This window comes from Diadema setosum, chromosome 3 (genome assembly GCF_964275005.1).
Source record: "Diadema setosum chromosome 3, eeDiaSeto1, whole genome shotgun sequence".
In the NCBI taxonomy this organism is placed as follows: domain Eukaryota; kingdom Metazoa; phylum Echinodermata; class Echinoidea; order Diadematoida; family Diadematidae; genus Diadema; species Diadema setosum.
The window spans coordinates 25,447,731-25,466,532 of record NC_092687.1 but is presented as its reverse complement, the minus strand read 5'-3'; the positions used below and the strand labels follow the sequence as shown (position 1 = coordinate 25,466,532).

The following is an 18,802-nucleotide window of genomic DNA, read 5'->3' as shown; positions in this document are numbered from 1 at the left end:
TTCTAGTCACCAGTATCATAGCTGCCCGTAATTCTCAGAATGGTCGTAGTGGCTAAGTACTCCTGAGCGTCATACAAGATTACGCCACACCGGTAGCACCCCGCATCATGTTGAGATACATTTACAAGAATCACATCGAAATCGGCCTTCAAGATCAGTTTGGATTTGAAATCACTCGTCAAGTTAGCCCCGTATTGAATGGTACCGTCGAGTCGATTTTCTGTTACAAGTTCTAGGAAGCTTTGGTTTCGGCATGTTGAAAATGGCTCTTTTGGAAGGGAATACTGCCAGTACTGCACAAAGACGTCAGCTTTCTGCAGGGAGCACTGAAGCATGACATCTTGACCCGAGTTGGAATGTAAGTGCACGTTGGGATCCGCAAATGCTGCATGAAAATGGCACACCATTACCGAGAAATAAAGGGAGAATCGAAGAAAAAAACATCATCAGCAAAACGGTAACAGAGCCCAATAATACAACAAATCCACCAGAACAAGTCGAGATATACTATGAATTCCACTGTCATGCACTGACAAGTAAATAAAAACAACAAGTAATAGAGAATGTAAGATTGTGATAGGAACAAAACGTTGCAACATGCTAGAAGGTCTGAATAAAAATAAACATCACTTACCGTATAAACATCATAGAAATAAACATGTAAAACTGTACATTAACCTGTTTTTTTCGTCGAACGCTTCACACATGTAGATTTTTTTACAGTTTATTTTCTGACATTTAATAAAACAGGGGAAAAAAGTTGATTCTGTTTTACAGTTTATACGGATTCATTTCGATTGCAAATGCAGTGTTCTTGTTGTTTTATAGTATGTAAATGTTATGTTAATGTTATTATTGCCTAGAAAATGCATGGGAAACCAACTTCTGATATTGTCTGGATGCGCTGGTAAAATACATAAGCCAACCCAATATTAAGTGTTACCCAAATATAAGACTGGTTGCATTGTCTGAACATATTTTAAAGTTTATATCGAAAAGTCTGAAGATTTTTTTTTTTTTTGGTCATACCTTTATAAGCTGCGAGTGTGATGAACACAATCCGGAGTATACACCATGCCATTTTCACACAAGGGAAGTGGATATATCCTCATGTCTGCTTAAACAAAATGGAAGAAACAAGCAGAGAAATAAACAAACAGCCAATCAAATTAACAGAAAAGTATGCACTAAGAAAATAAAACAACAAATCAATACCGTTTGGGAAAAAAGTTTTAAATATGAAGATGACACTTTAACTCTTTTACATGTTAATTATACGTCACAAGTTGTACTTTTTATCCTGCACAACTTACCATATACCGAATATTGACAAGGAACGCCTTTTTATCTGCAAAATTTACAAGGCGTGTAGTTAATATAATACATGTGTCTAGATGCATTTATGACAAACTCTGTTTTGAAAATAATGCAGTGTCAAGCTAATTAAATTTGTACACGTAAGAAACAAAAATGTGCATTTCTCAAAAAAAAACTTGGGACATTGAGGGAGTCTTTGAAGAATTATGATGGCTGTTTTTTTTTTTTCTTCAAGGATTTGTTTGAGCCCTTTTGCCATTATGAACACCATAGAATTTAGAATTTCTTGCTTCGTCAAATTTGCTCTCACACACACACACACACACAAGAAATATAACAATAGTAGTAATATATATGCTAGTAGCAGTAGTAGTAATAGTAGTATTTATAATGTTGATAATCATAATAACAATCACAATAGTAATCATAATAATAACAAAAATAATAATGCCAATAATTAATGATACACACACGGACAACAAGTCTCAATATAGGTTCCAGGGCGTCAGACGACGAATGATCTAAGAATAACAGCACTCACTCATACAACAGAGAGACAATGTTTCACACACTTCAAAATAATCTTCCTATTTGGTTTCCTTTTTTCGAAAGGAACCATTTTGTCTGTTACTCTATCTCTACTAATGAATAAATGTGCCCACATTCCACAAATAAATCGTTGTACAACTGGATAATGTGGCACGCTGACGGTTAATTTGTGTTTACAAAAGCATCACTGAACGAAACACTCTCACTTTAATAACTCAAATTGTAGTCAATGGCCTGGCACTTTCAGTAATCGAGAAAAGGGTTTTCAAACTAAGTGTGTCAGATAACAATGATATAATGATTGCATTAAGCTATCTCTTTACCGAGAGCGGAATTTCAAAGAACCGGTGCTATTCAAAGTAAAAGGCTCATTTCGTACTCTGCAGAAATTGAAGAACATAGAGGCACATGTTACAAGAAAAACAAATTAACAAGTGTCGCGAGTGTATGTGTCTGTGTGTGTTTAATGTTCCTCCATATCCATACCTAGGTATGGCCAAGCAAATGTAAGGACAGGAAGTCAAATATTATTTGCCTCAAAATGATTGTTATCATTAATAATATACTGTTACTTTCATTCACTCACTTTCAAAGAATTAATGATGCTATACTTCCCATGATTCATATTAAATAGTGTTAAGTTCACCAATTGGCCAAAGTACCAATTTCACTTTTATTCCACATTTCCAATACACAATATCATATGTTAGTCAAACTTAATGTTGCTACGTAACATGTAGCGTTACAAAGCAAACGCGCCAACTATATAAGTGAAAAAGACACTGTTAGAGCCATCTTACCTCAACGAGGACGTTATCTACAGATTCCATGGGGCTTGGAAAGTCAAATGTCATAATCGCGTCAGTCTCACAGTGATATCAATGTTGCATGAGCTTATACTTATCCTGCCATATAGAGTTATCTTTACAAGTAACTATTGCTCTGCAGCAAGTCATGTCTACACGCCCTTTGAACACATAAACGTAATCTAAAGGATACATTTTTTTCTCCCTCTCTTTCTCATCTTTCTTTATATGTTCGCTTGCCGGGGTGGGGGGGGGGGGTGGGGGGTGGGGGGGTAGAGATTGACCTATGGTCCTTCACGGCGAACAATGTGGAATAGAACAAATTATCTTTGAATTTGTCTGCAGTGTTATCTGCAATGTGTGAACATTGTAGATAACTACGGTTTTTCAGTTGCTTGAATTTGTCAACAGCGTTTCCCTTGTCAGACTTTGGAGTCTGTTCCACTTCCTTGGAACGTGACAGACTAGCCCAATCACGCACACGCATTCAATGTACAACAGATGTTCATGGTTGAATAATCCTTCAAAAAGAGGGAACACATAGTGTGAATGTTATGAGATGTAATGCTATATAACATATCTCATAGCAAGTAACAAAATGTCCTTCTTGAGAACGAGAATAATACTTGCATGATCATTTGATTTTGCTACAACAGTTCCATATCTGAAGAAAGGGTTTTGAAGCAATAAATAGCCCAGACTCGAAGGCATACCTAATCTAAAATTAATATGCTTTAAACATAAAAAAAAAAATTGAAGAAGCACGATTTCCCATTTGTTCCTCATCCCAAATTTTAGATCAGTGTAAATTGCTATGTCACAAAATGTGAAAAAAGGTCAAGAGTAACTATGTTGACATGTCTTGCCCATTTTGAGTCTTCACGTAATATATATATATATATATATATATATATATATATATATACATATATATGAAGAGTTTGATTGCAAAAACCGATAAGTCCATATTTGTCAAATGGAGATATTTGCGATTAAAGGTCAAGAAAAATAAAGAGAATAATAAGAGTTTTTTTGCTTCTTTTGAACATAACTTCAAAAATGTACCTTTATGTGTAGTGACCAATATACCATTTAAAAGGTATTATTTTGTACTTTATGACAGATACCGTACTTCAAAATCTTAAAAAATGGACTTATCGGTTTTTGCAAACAAACTCTTCATATATAATTATAAAGTGCGGGATGGCGCACTGCGGTCTCAGAGGGCGTTTGATCTTTTTGGTATATTTTAGATCACCAAAATGTCCCGCCCACTTTCTTCCTGTGTATACATGAGAGAATTCAAACAGAATTCAGATTTATGTGTCGTATAAAAAGGTATTCGCAATAGCTGTATTATGCAGTACATTGTATTTTGAAGAAGTTCGCATGCGGATCCGGTAGTCCGTGGCTCGGACCAGAATTCTAATACAAGTTTACCCCTGTTTTGTCGTTGTTCTCAATTTAAGACGGTTGCCTTGTAAACACTGATACACCCCTTTTGTTTTAATATATATATATATATATATATATATAAATCACCATAATACTGCCTGTGTGAGGAGCTAGAAAGGTGGATTTTTTTAATATATGTACACTGTAACTACAGCTTCAATTTCCGTACTTATTGAAGAAATTTTGTCCTGCCCCAAGAGCAATGAAGAAAATCTAACGATCAAAGGACTTCACTGAAGCATTGCAAACTCTTTTTTTTTTTTTTTTGAATAATAAAATGAATGTCATTTTATTTGCATGCCGAGCACATGGCATCGCTCACCTGGCGTAAGTCGCTACTACAAACACTAGAATGAGTAGGTAAGGAAAGCTAGTCCATATGCACGCGCACTTCTTCAAGATACAATGTATGATGTCATCTCATGTACCGGCTCAGTAGCCAACGGAGAATACATAGAATGCAAGAGGGGGAGGGGTGGTGTTTATAGACATCCCAGAGCAAAATCAAGGATTCGGTAACATCCTCGATCGTCATAGCATGAATACAGGGCTGAAATCGAAAAGTACTCCCTCTTGAGGCAGATGGACTAACTATGTAAATAAACTGTATTGACATACCATGCGGAAAAACCAAAATAAAAAAAAAGCGAAAACAACATCATTTGATCCCAACTAAGTATGTTTGGACCTGGAAAATAAATTGTACGTTGAAGAATGTATTGTAGTCTGAAATTCAAGCACTAACCCAAGCACTGTTGAATGAAATCTGAACTTGTATAGTATATTTTTCATATCAGCCATGCCATTGCGAATTTCTCTAAGATTAGATATACGTAATTGCTATCTTGTTTATGCTCCAGTTTCATCAATTATCACTTTACATCCTTCTTTTTTTTTTCTTTTTTTTTTGATAAGCTTGCTTACGATTTAATTGTCGTAAAAGTTGTTGTAGAGCGGATTTTTTTTTTTTTTTTTACTTATAATGTATAAAAAAAGGACTCCTCACAATCAGCCAAGTCCTGGTAAATAAACAAATAAACAATTTAAAGGTTTCTTTTTAATTCCATTCGAGAAGTTTTTGTATTAAGTTGAAGATTCGTCGCAATGGGAAACAAAAACTACAATTAAACCAAAGTGCCTGTGTGTGTGCATGTACTAAAACTGAAGATTTTTTTCCACTTGACTTTTGTGCAAACCACTGACAAGCCACCACTCAAATTGGTCTAACCAAACATAACAGCGCTGATATCATTATTTTTATCAACCAACTATTAATAGCCACAGATACTTTGCATAAGTATTCGAAAAAATGGATATACTAGTCGGCTGTACTTTGCACTGATCAGAAAGGACAATTTTTCCTTGCCTTCAAAGATACAGTTTCGACACTAGTACTAACACTCGGCAGGTCTTACACTGTGCCGTGTAGAGAGGACTTGCAGGAATAATGGTTTCTCCAAACTGCGTTACCCTGCTTATTGCCTTCATGGCAGCAGTAGCAAGCGCAACTCCACTTGACGATTACGTTAATGCCCCCGACGATCATTACAGCTTTACACTCCTCAACAAATATGTCATTCCAGAAGAATATACGGCCTATGTTATCAACATGACGTCACAGAAGTGGCTTACGTGTGAGTTGTTTTTTCTTGTAAGATTTCATAACATTATGTTTAAATACCGTTTAGTGTGTTTGTGGTATTATTTACTCTGTTGCTGTGTGCTATATTTGATTTAATGTCGCGATGCTTTTCTGGCGATATCTGTAAAACACGATATCTTCTCAGCATGAAATTTTCGTGAATTTCCTTAGATTAGTGTGTAGACAAGGACTTTTGCGTGCATTTGAAATTAGAATGCACGCGAACATTTATTGTTTTACAGTAGCTACTGAAGTAATACAATCAGAGTCTAATCTGCTGACATATTCATGGTAATGTAATCTCCATGCTAACATATAATTAGGCAGATTAAAACGTATCTTTTATACGCAGATAATGACTCCGACAGTGCCATTTGGTGGCATTACCTGACGATCACGATTCCTCATCGGTTGATCAGTACTGAGCATGCGTTCTTATTCATCACCGGTGGATCTCAACATAGCAGGTGCGTCAAAACGATTATTCTTTTGAAGAGTTGTAGATCTTTCTAGTTTCGCATTTAACTAATTTTGTTTTGAAAGATATATCGATTTATGGCATCTTTTTTTTTTTTTTACTCTTCAGAAACACATGAATAAATACTTTATCCAGTTTATAAATGGTCAGTTTCTGTTCAGCCCAGCACAGGTGATGCGCATGTCAACTGACATAAACACGAAAATGCGTGCAATTTCTGCCTTGAATCTAATGTGATAGACAACACATTATTCTCAAACGATGAAATATCTTAAACTATCATGGTATAAATAAATAAATATATATATATATATATATATATATATATATATATATATATATATGTGTGTGTGTATATGAGTTTGTGTATATCTTAATATACGTGCCAGTGTGTGTGTGTGTGTGTGTGTTTGCGTGCTTAAAGTGACAACACACACATTTTCATACTCAAAAACACAAAAAATATAAACAGAATTGAAGCATAATATACACCCATTAATATATTATGGACTGCATCCATTCCCATTTGATTTCTGACAGATCGCATTCAACATTCTAAGACGCCAAGTAATAGCACTAATTTAACATGTTTGTTTGCTTTGTTTGTTATTTCATTCTGATTGATTGTTTTGCTGACCAGCTAATGTCCAGCTAATGGAAGTGATGAATCTGCTTTAGTGTGTTAGTTGCTTTTGTTTGTTTAATTGTTTGCTGACCAGCTAATGTCTGAAAATATCAAGCCATGATATTCAACGGCACTAATATACCATGGTCAAATGCAACACACAAAAACAAAATGGAATATTCTTTGGGTTTCTTGATTTGCTCAGTCTTGGTATAATATACAATCAAACAAACAGGCAAACTACTATTCCATATTCATAGGTCAAAAGTGTAAATTCAAGTCCAGAATCCATCATTGAAGTTTGTGCTTTATTAAAGTTTGAGCTTTTATTTCTGTAGTATTTCTTCTCGAGAAAAAAAACCAAAACAAAACAAAACGAAACAAGTGTAGGTAAGTGTTAAGTGTGTTTGTGCAATTGACTATATGACTAATAACTTGATATGAGGGCAGTTAATCTCGCAAAATCCCAAACCTTTGTAAACAGTGTCCAATGTCCCTGGCACAGGAGAGAAAAAAAAGCATATTGCTTCTGTGCTTCTCTTTTGCAACGGATATCTACACTGACCATAATTTTCGCAGCCCACCCGACCCAAGATCGGACAACGAAGTACGACGAACGTCAAATATCGCTCTTGGTGCTGGAATGTAAGTGTTTGCACTGAGCTTGCTTTTTACTAGTTCGTTGATAATTTACTTGTAACGGTATGTGCTTATATCAGTATATATATATATATATATATATATATATATATATATATATACACGCTGTATATTATATATTTATCCACAACAGACAAAAGTGAATAGAGGTAGTGAAGGGCGCAAAGTAGCGAGGTGCTTTATGTAATATTTCCTGCAGGTATTTCTTAGGAAACTGCGTTAATCAAATTGATTCTAAGTAATCGCTCTGTATGCGTCAATGTGAAATTAGAGTCACCTCTATCCAATAGTGAAATTGTTTTCGTCCAAAGAAAAGTGTTACCGCAATAATTTTCTAGGTCCGTACATTTTCATACTAATGGCACAAGGTATTTTCTCTTTTTTTTCCATTTTTTGTCAGATATTTCCCTGGGTAAATATATTTTCCTATTACAGCATGGGACGCCGATTTAGCCAACCTAAACAGTTCCATGCAAATATGCAGTATATTTGCTGTGAGTCCTGATATTTAAATAATTTCAGACTTACTGAAATATCTCCTTTTGCAACAGTGTCTTCTTTTCTTAAAAGGAAGCATTTGTCATTTCAGCGTTGGTGCTACATTACGGCAAGTTCCAAACCAACCAATTGTTTTCAAGGTGAGTCTATGGATATGATTTTAACGTTTACAGCACATGATATAACGGAAAACATGGACCCTGTTAAAAAAGAAAAAAAATATATATACATATATATATTGACAGCAAATCTTGCACATTAATAGACGTGGCTGGTGTTGGGTAGCACCCCTTTAATCATCGAGCTTTCGGGCGAAAAGCCCTTCTTCAGGATTGTGTTGGTGCTGAGTGTGGTCTTGTAGTGTTGTCACACTCAGCACCAACACAATCCTGAAGAAGGGCTTTTCGCCCGAAAGCTCGATGATTAAAGGGGTGCTACCCAACACCAGCCACGTCTATTAATGTGCAAGATTTGCTGTCAATAGATTTACTGTTCTTGCACCGCCCGCCATGTTGTGGTTAAGTCTTTTGATGCCAGTATACATATATATACATCCTCATCCGGATGAAAGTATTATCTAAATTTCTTGTAATAGATGGATATTTTTAAGGGTAGATTACAATAATGCATATATATAATTATATGTATATATATATATATATATATATATAATAAATATATATATATATATGTATATATATATATATTGCCATTTGATTCTTACATATTTTATGGCAAGTCCAAGATAATATCCCCTCAGATGCTCAAAATTCATCTTGATTTAATTAAGAAAAAATGATATCATGTCGTAACTAAAGAGACAAATTGTATATTTCTAGCAAAGAAAATATTGAATTATGCAAATTTGTGCAAGAAATACTGCCTTAATTTGCATAAATCAAAAACAAAGCTTACGTATGGGACAAATGAAAAATATTCATCTAAAATCAACTGAATTTGTTCTTGACCTAGTCCCTTTATGGACATGACCCCTGTATGACCTAGTATAATTTCCAATTGGTAAGACATGGTCAGCAGATTAATTATGCAAATTATGCATTTACCCAGAAAGAAGTGTCCCATACGTAAGGATTTGAGTATGTTTTTTTTTTTTTTTTTTTGTTAGTGCTGTTTTTTTCTGAAGATTTCTAACATTGACCAATCATACTTTAGGAAGTTCTAATTTATTCATTTTAACTCCAGATTAGCAAAACTAAATGTTGAAATTTAATTAGTCCTTCATCTTATAACTAATTAAATTGTGCTTACGTATGGGACAAATGCCTTACGTATGGGACATTACATGCAAAGTGAATGGGAAAACCTCCGTTTGACATGGATGCGATATTTGTTTGGTTGATGGTTATCTTTGCACCTATTCAGAAGGATATATGTCTTTATATCTGCCTCTCCTATTCATTTGACCTGAGGGAAAGTTTAAGAACGGCATTATTGAATCATTCTATGATTAAGAAAAGAAAATATAGAATCTATTTATTTCTACTTGTATTTTATTATTTCTTGACAGGCTGTGCAGCCGGTATTCAATTAACATTCCTCAATTTAACATTTTGATATTGGACATTTTATTAATTCAGTTATCATTTTCAAGAGCCCTACAAAATGACTTTGTTTTAATGGGATTATCTGAGTGTCATTTCAGGTAAAGTACACTGTTCAGCATGTACAGAGAACAAGAGCAGCGCCTAACAGGAAGCAGCAGTGTTTCCAGAGCTCCTGAAATTTCGGATATTTCGTCATTACTGTGTGATAATCTGAGTTACATCGAAAAGTAGATTGTTGTATATCACTCTCTGACTCTTATGGACCTTTCTGAAGGTATGTAGTGGAGTGATTTACTAGAAATAACCGAATTTCCCTGTGCTGTTTGCCAACGATTGGTATGCGAAATACACATGTATAGCAGCCATTACACAGGGGCACAAGCTAGCACCCCTCCAGTCAATGAGCTTAGCCAACCCTGACGCGCAACACAATTGAACTTGGATCTGATGAATACCATCACTTTCTTTGGACCTTTTCATGATGAAGCCCGAGTCACGCTTTAGAATGCTTTACGTTCTACATGCGCTTTGGCTGTTACTGTGTGTGTCGAACCAGTATGCATCTCTCACTGGCAAATACTGCATTGAGGCGCCATTTGCCCAAAAGGCGCCATTTGCCCAAACTCTACGCCATCAAAAGTTCTTCAAACAACGAATCCCGTACTACAGTAATAGTGCGTCATCGTTTCAACATGAGCTTCTAATTTGTGGCGACATCAGCCCTAATCCTGGACCTGAATCTGCAACACTCTCGGTTCATCGACATAGGTACTCCTTGTCTACACTAAGACAACTGAGACATGGAAGTGAAACACGGAGAGTACCTTTGTCTGCTTGGAAAGCGATTAAGGATCTCGGCATTACGGCCATTCCCCTACGTCGTCGTGGAACTCGAGGTGGTACCAGGAAACAACGCCACCATGCACAGCTTTGTGTTGATACCACAAGCAAAATAAGCTTGAAACCGCAACAAATTCCAGTGAGGGTAACCTGTCGCGCCTCCAAGCCCCCAAATACTACACCAAACTCCAGATGTCTATCGAAAGTGGCGATATCATGCTGCAAGAACAAGGTAAAAAAGCATGAGTTACCTACCATTCTCCTTCTAAACGCTAGATCTCTGAGAAACAAATTTGACGAGCTATCCATAGTCTCTAATAACCACTCCGCAGATGTTATTGCGGTAACAGAAACTTGGTTTGATCCTGACACCCCTCTTGATATGTTCAAACTTCCCGACTTCTCGTTACATTCAAGATGCAGGGAAACCCGACCTGGTGGTGGAGTAGCTCTCTATGTAAAATACCATCTTAATGCACGAGAACTTGATGTCCCTGTACCCGAAGGAATCGAAGTACTTTGGTTGCATTTGAGACCATCTAAACTTCCTCGCCAATGTTCGTGCCTCATTATATGCGTTGTGTACTTTCCCCCTCAACATCCCAGAGCCCATGAGTACGTTGATCATCTGCTTTCTACTATTGATACTGTTTTGACCAGATATCCAGAAGCTGGGATCACATTACTCTGTGACTTTATGATCTTGACCTGCAACCAATCCTCAGCAACGTCAATTTTAAACAAGTTGTTTCACAAGCCACTAGAGGAGCAAACATCCTTGACAAGATCATCACAACTAACAGCTCATTGTACAATGATACTTGTGTAATATCCCCTATTGGAATGAGCGATCATAATTGTGTTTTGTGGTGTCCAATGGAATCGATATCAAAGTCCAACAAATTACGGAGAAGGATAGTACGGCCTCTGACAGACAGTGGAAAAAGAGCCTTTGGTAACTGGATAACAAATCATACCTGGGAGGAGGTTTTCCAGGAACAGGATCTTTCAGTTAAGTGTGATCTGTTGATGAATTCTATTCAGAGTCAATTGGATGTATACTTACCTGCCAGAGTCACGCATGCCCACAGTTCAGATAAAGTATGGATGACCGCTGAAATCAAATCTTCAATCCGTAGTAGGCAGCTTGCCTTTCAACAGAATAACATACCACTTTGGCGTCATTTCAGAAATAAAGTTACTCGTTGTATCAAAAAGGCCAGATCCGCGTATTATAACAAAAGAGTGAAGAACCTCAAAGTTGACAACCCTGCAAAGTGGTATAAGCAGATCAAAATACTTACCAACAATGATGCACGCCCAACACCAATCTCAGTACCCGGGACTGACGCCGGTGATCCCCGTCAGTTCAAGGTTACAGCGGACCGCATAAACAATCATTTTACGTCAATAGCAGGTGACTTACCTCCCCTCGATAGAGACCATCTACCAGCTTACCTCCCCTTTCCGTCTCCTTGTCCTGAAATCCAGCCGTGGCAAACGTACCGAAGGCTGCGTTCACTCAACCAGCGTAAAGCAGGTATTACCGGAGACTTACCTGTCCGCATCCTTCGTGAATTCGCGTATGAAATTTGCTTCCCACTGACAAACGTACTTAACGCTTCCTTCCAATCATCGGATGTCCCGCGTCAGTGGAAACAAGCACAGGTTGTTCCCATACCGAAATGCCATCCACCAACAGTTGAGAATTTACGGCCAATATCTCTGACTAGTCATTTTGCCAAAATCGCAGAGTCATTTATGTGCAAGTGGTTGTTGGAAGATATAAACAATCAAATAGATCCTAATCAATACGGAAATCGCCCAGGTCTGTCGACGAATCATTATCTCATTAAGCTCCTTCATCAGGTAATAGAAAATGCGGAAAATGCTCGCTCCGTCTCTACTATTGTTCTTACCGATTTCTCAAAAGCCTTCGATCGCATTGATCACAATATCCTCGCCCAGAAATTGATCGCCTCGAAAGCTCGACCGTGTCTCATTACATGGATTTTAAACTTTCTGGAGAATCGGCAACAGTGTATAAGATATTTTGGAAAATTGTCAGACCAGTCAACGGTGTGTTCTGGTGTTCCACAGGGAACGAAATTGGGTCCAGTACTGTTTCTTTTAATGATAAATGATGCCTGTAATGATTCCGTGGTGCCCTATTTCAAATATGTGGATGATCTGACGCTTGTTGAAAGCAGGAAAGAAAGCCAACCCCCAAATATTCAAAGTGTCCTAAATGATTTTCATGAATGGTCTCTTCGCAATAACATGACTTTAAATCCCGCAAAATGTGAAGTTATGACAGTATGTTTCTCCAGAAACCCGGCAATTCCAATCCCTCTTTCAATAGGCGACAAGATTCTCAATACAGTTGACAAAACCAAAATATTGGGCATCACCATTCAATCAAACCTGAAATGGGATTCCCATATATCCGACATACTGAAACGGTGTAACAAAAAACTGTACATGCTGAGGTGTCTGAAAAGACACAGACATGATCACAGTCTATTGTGGATACATCCGACCTATACTTGAATACGGAGCACCTGTTTTCAGTGGCAGCTTAACAAAAGAAGGAAGTGATCTCCTTGAAGTCATTCAAAAACGGTCTTGCAGGATAATACTAGGCGATAACTATACCACGTATAATGAAGCACTAGAAATTTGTTCCTTGGATACGCTCAGAAACAGGCGAAATAAGCTTTGCCTGGATTTTGCTACCAAAATAGTCAGAAACCCATTGTGTAGTGATTGGATTCCTGTTACTCAAAATGTCAACTACAGCCTACGTAAAAGACCTAGATATCGACAATTTAACTGCAAAACAAAACGGTTTCAAAGTAGTGCCATTCCCTATCTTATACACTTATTAAATGAATATCATAGTTTTGTTTAGTTTGTTTGTTTTGTTTTATGTCTCCTTCATAAAGTGCCACAGAGTATTTATCATTTCCCTCATTATGCAAATTATTATGTGCATGATTTGTGTTGCCAGAGAGTATACCATCAATATGAAAAAGATTGTGGACCACAGAGTCAAGGGTTTAATGGTTTAATGACAAGGTCAAGTGTTTAATGATAAGTTGAAAGAGTACATGTCTAATTGTATCCGGTATTCTCGGACACGGTTCAAAATATTTTTAATGTTATCTTTCAGTGTTTTGGTGTTTTATTATGTGAGATCAAATTCTGGTACAAAATGTGCAATAATATCATACAGAGTGTTGGTTACATACAATAGAGTCTATTTGCTGGTTAGATGTACGAGAGAGTGTGCATATAAGTGGAATGAGAGTTAGGAGAGAGAGAGAGAGAGAGAGGGAGAGAGAGAGAGAGAGAGGAGAGGTGGAGAGAGAGAGAGGGTGATAGATGTGCAAACATCAGACTTTCTTAAAACGGTTTCAAACAAAATGGTTTCAAATAGTGCCATTCTCTACCTCATACATATATAAATGAATAGTACAGCGTTTTTTTTTCTTTGTCTGTTTGTTTTGTTTATATTGTCTCCTTCATAAAATGCCACAGAGCATTCACTATTTCCCTCATTATGTGAAGATGTAATTTTTGAAAGTATATATACATGTTGTTTTAATTATGATGTGCATGGTATGCGTTGTCAGAGAGTTTATTATTGATATAAAAAAGGTTGTGGATCACAGGATCAAGGGCTTAATGACAAGTTGAAAAAGTATAATTGTATCTTTTTATATTATTATTCTTAAAAACGGATGGATTTTTTTCATAAGGTTATGTTTTAGCATTTTGGTGTTGCTTATTTGTGAGATTGAATTTTGGTGTAAAATGTGCAATAATATAACACAGAGTGTTGGTTATAGAAACAATAGTATATATTTGTTTGTGAGATAAACATATTGTACGTGAGAGTGTGTGTAATAGTGGAATGAGAGTTAGAAGAGAGAGAGAGAGAGAGAAAGAAAGAGAGAGAAAGAGAGAGAGGGGAAGAAAGAGGGGGAGAGATGTGCAATTATCAGATACTATTTTCGTATATACAATGCACATTATGTAATGCGAATCATTGATTGCTGTGTATAGATTGAATGTATTCTGATATGGGAGTTTATGTATATTACGAAGAAAAGATTGTGAGGATTTTTGTTTTCTTTTTAAATCAAACTGATTATCTTTGTTGTGTAAAATGTGTTGATTTGAGCCTTATGATTATCTGATTATTTTTGTTTATTTGACTATCTTTGATCATTTTTGATAAACTGATTATTTTTGTTGTGTAAAATGTGTTGATTTGAGCCGTATGACAACACAACATCTGTATTAATTGATAAGTATAAATGACCGGTATATATGATTAATATAAACTCATTTTTTTTTAATAATTATTGAGAATAGTAATATATTGTATCTGTAATATCTGATTTTGTTTTGTATTATAGGTTAATCTAATTGTGCAATGGTTCTGATGAATAAGATTGACCCTTTGTTACTTTAATGTATTTTTTTCATCGCTACATTGTATTTTGTGAGTATTTTTAATGTATACATGGCCATTGTTAACAATGTCTGTAATTCAGCCTCCGGGTTGCAAAAGATATTGATTAATAAAACACCATTTCAATTCAAACTACAGCCTCAAAAGAAAAAATCAAAACAATTGTGCTTGTGGTGCTCATCAATGACAACATTACAGGTCTTATAGGAGATTCACTTTGAGGTGACAGCAGGTAACTTAGTCATAACTAGAGTTGATAACAAAGGAAAAACCATACTAGAATACTTTATTGTCATATATGATGTTTAATATTTCAACTGCACATCCCCAGAATATGTCATGACTTGTCAAGGTCATGAACATGATTTCTGAAAATCCTGTAAAATGAAGACTATTTCACTTTTGCCATGAACCACGATATCAATACTGGTTCTGTGGTTGAAGTGCTGAAAACATACACAAACAAATGGGAAATTCATTTTTCTTTTCCATTTTGTGTTTGAAGAGACAGATTTGCTTTGAGAAAACCTTAATGAACTAAGTCAGCTAGGCAATTACTCACACTTACTTTGTACCCCACATCTACACATTATCAAAATGTAATGCAATCTGGTGCTGTATGATCAAATGAGGTTATAGCATTTATCAAAATTGTAAGTTTAAGATCAGTGAGTTACTTAAGTGTTTCAAATCTAGAATTACAATTTTCTCTTAAGATTTGAATGTAGAAATGATAATCTTTCCTGTATCAGTAAACGAGCATGCTGTACATATTTATGTACAAGGTAAAGCAAATTTTGTTGTCTTTAGTTACATAGACCTGAAGCCAAGCAATAAAAAAAAAAAAAAAACAGCACCCAAGGTACATCTGCATTCTTTTATCTCTTTGGTCTACCATGGCTTTTAAAATCTTTTAAAAAGTTTCAGGAAAATTTGATGGATTTGGCAGAAGCTATAATTTACATGGCAAAACATGATAACAGAGCAAAACGAAGTACAGTTGTTATTGTTGTGTTTTTATGCTGCATTTATAACGCTCTATAAAAACTTAGACAACTTGCAAGGTACAGTAAGCCTAGAGCTATTGAAAGTATCTACTTCAGACTGTATTTGCGAATACATGACATTAAATTTTAAGTTGAAACTATCAAGAATACAAATTAGTCATGGTAGGCTATATCAAGGTCGCAAGCTAGAATTCGCACATTTTTTTCTTCAGTTGATAAAAAATATTGACCAGAGTATTACAAATGGGATACAAATAGAATGTCAATATACAATATCTCTACATACATGTAAGTATGTAGACACCATTAGGACAGTGTTAATGCATGAAGGGATCCAAACTAAGACATATAATTGTAAATTGGTGATTACTTTCATTTGTCTTTATTTTAGCTTAATTGTTAAGTACCTAAATCAGGAAAGTACCCACTTACAAGTCTATCATTTGTTACATGTTGTAGTATGATCTGTGGAAGTGAATATGACACTATGGAGACATTTAAAGTCATTTCCAGGAATACACCCGTGCACTAAAGACAAATGTCCCATACGTAAGTTCAGCCATGTCTCATACGTAAGGTGTACTTTCGTTAATTAAGTCAACTTTATAAAAATATGCTTTATTTTTTTTTGCAGTGAAGCTTTGCTGAAAGATACTTCAGTACTGTACCTTTCTTCACTTTTAACTAGAACTTGATCAGTAAGGTACTTTTAGAGAATTGTCAATTCAAACTTTATTTTGAAAAATCCAGGTTTTTTCTGGTCCCATACGAAAAGTTGCCATATTTTTTCTTAATAAATTACTTAACCCAAGGTGAAATGACATCAAACTTAAACACAATATTCTTCTCAGGGATACCAGTCTTACTGATGATAAACAGTAAAATCCAAGTTCTCCTTCATTACTTTTCAGAGGTTTGAAATCTCTGAATGTCCATACGTAAGGTGCGCGATATCTTGGACTTGCCCACTATATCATCTATGAAAAAAAAGACAGTTCTCACATTCTTTGTTCGGCAATGTATTTGTGACATTGTCTAGGTGCTATAGGTTTGTCATTCATAGAATTATTGATATAATACGCTTCTCAAGGCGTACGAATATACAGGCATTAGTACAATCACGACCACAGATGTTAAAAATTCTCTTGTGTGTGTGCGTGCGTGCGTGCGTTCATGCGCGTGATATTATTGATTGCTGGAAATTTTACGATACTTTTTGATGAGCTGATAAGGAATTCCAATTTGTACATGAGCGGGAAAAAATCCTTTGCAGACCATGGTGCAGACGAGATATACACGAACAGGTTGTTTCGTTAGAAGCAAGAGAGAAAAAAAGAATGGGGGTTTATACAACAAATAATTTTGCCCAAGACAGTAATGACACAAATGAAACATAATAAATATTACAAGTATCAAACAAAAATATTAGATATATCATAATGATGTCTCCGCGAAGGAGTTCATAACGTCTCCACAAAGGAGCTCATATTGGAAGTCTCCGCAAAGGAGCTCATGAACTCTCCTCGAGGGAGCCCATAATACAAACATCCAGGATTAAAGCAAGTCATCAGTCAACTGTAAGCAACTGCTACTGAGATGCAGATCTCATTATAGGAGGTGTACCCTTTTAGTTCCCTGTAGGTGAGTACTACAAAATTCTCCCTAGAAATATCTGAAAACATGTATATTTTTACTTTATGTTTTATGCAAGACCGATCCCAAGCAGATGAAAAGAACAGAAGACGCGATCATTGCTTTCACCTGGCGCCATTTTATAGAGAATGGGACGGACCAACCAAACTGGCTGCTTAGGTTACCCATGACGAAGGTAGACACTGACGAACCTCAATTTGTTACTTTTGAGGAGATTTTTTGCTTCTTATTTTAACTATTACCTCACGATCTATCGCGTTAAATATCTCGTCAATAGGCCTATATACCACGAATAAGTATATATATGTTATATTACATACATGTATAAACAAACATATATACATACAGGTGTATATTCTACTCTGAAAACAGGAAATGGTAGTCTGCTGAAAGGTCACATGTAGTATCTCCCTTATTTACGATCTTGGTATTTAATTTCTGACAGCAATTTGTTCTAAGGTACAAAACCGAAAAAGAAATATGAGAATACAATTGCTTCACAACTAAAGTGTGAGTTAAGTGCGAAGAACATAACATAAGGTATAATGGAAGTACAAGGAATAGGAGATGATATCGAGACAAACACACAGCTGTTTTTTTTTTGTGAAGCATTGTCTTACAGTGAAGAAAACGTGGAATGATATATCATAAACGACATTTAAAAAAAAAATATGTATACACAATGCATAATCTACATACGTACATCGAAATACGTTTGTATATTTGTATTTGTATATGAATAACCAAATATCAACGTTAAATATCTTCTTGTCGTTCGTTTGCAGGCAGCTGTTCGCGCGATGGACACTATCACGACGTTTGTAGCACAACAGTACGCGGGACAGAATGTGTCCAAATTCATCGTTGCTGGGGAATCAAAGGTACCTTTTCTTTACATTCGACTAATTATTGTCATTATTTTACTTAAAAAAAAAATCAGGCGACAGAAGCCTTTAATAATATGAACATGTTAAAATGACCGTGTATAAAATACTTTTACGGGGATGTAATGTTGATGGCTTTACTTTAGATATTTGCTTTAAGTGAATCAATTAGTGTACATCCTTAGAGACGTAAAGTACGCATCTCTCTCTCTCTCTCTCTCCATAAAAACAAAACGAACTATTCTAACATCCGCTTTCTTCCTACTTTTGTTATTGAAGTTTATGATTGTGCTTGGTTGCACAATATAGCTGGTGGACATGGAGTGATTTTTCACCTTCAATG

At 35.8% G+C, this 18,802-nt stretch overlaps 1 protein-coding gene across 1 annotated transcript in view; it reads left to right on the top strand.

Moving 5' to 3' along the window:
• The first annotated feature begins 5,574 nt into the window (after positions 1-5,574).
• The window catches only part of LOC140246716 (autocrine proliferation repressor protein A-like), a 61,936-nt gene continuing 48,708 nt past the window's right edge, over positions 5,575-18,802 (top strand). The window contains exons 1-6 of the mRNA XM_072326056.1: positions 5,575-5,761; positions 6,122-6,236; positions 7,452-7,517; positions 8,122-8,170; positions 17,634-17,750; positions 18,361-18,456. Of these exons, the coding sequence (XP_072182157.1) occupies positions 5,575-5,761; positions 6,122-6,236; positions 7,452-7,517; positions 8,122-8,170; positions 17,634-17,750; positions 18,361-18,456 (630 nt within the window). The remainder of the gene's footprint in view (positions 5,762-6,121; positions 6,237-7,451; positions 7,518-8,121; positions 8,171-17,633; positions 17,751-18,360; positions 18,457-18,802) is intronic.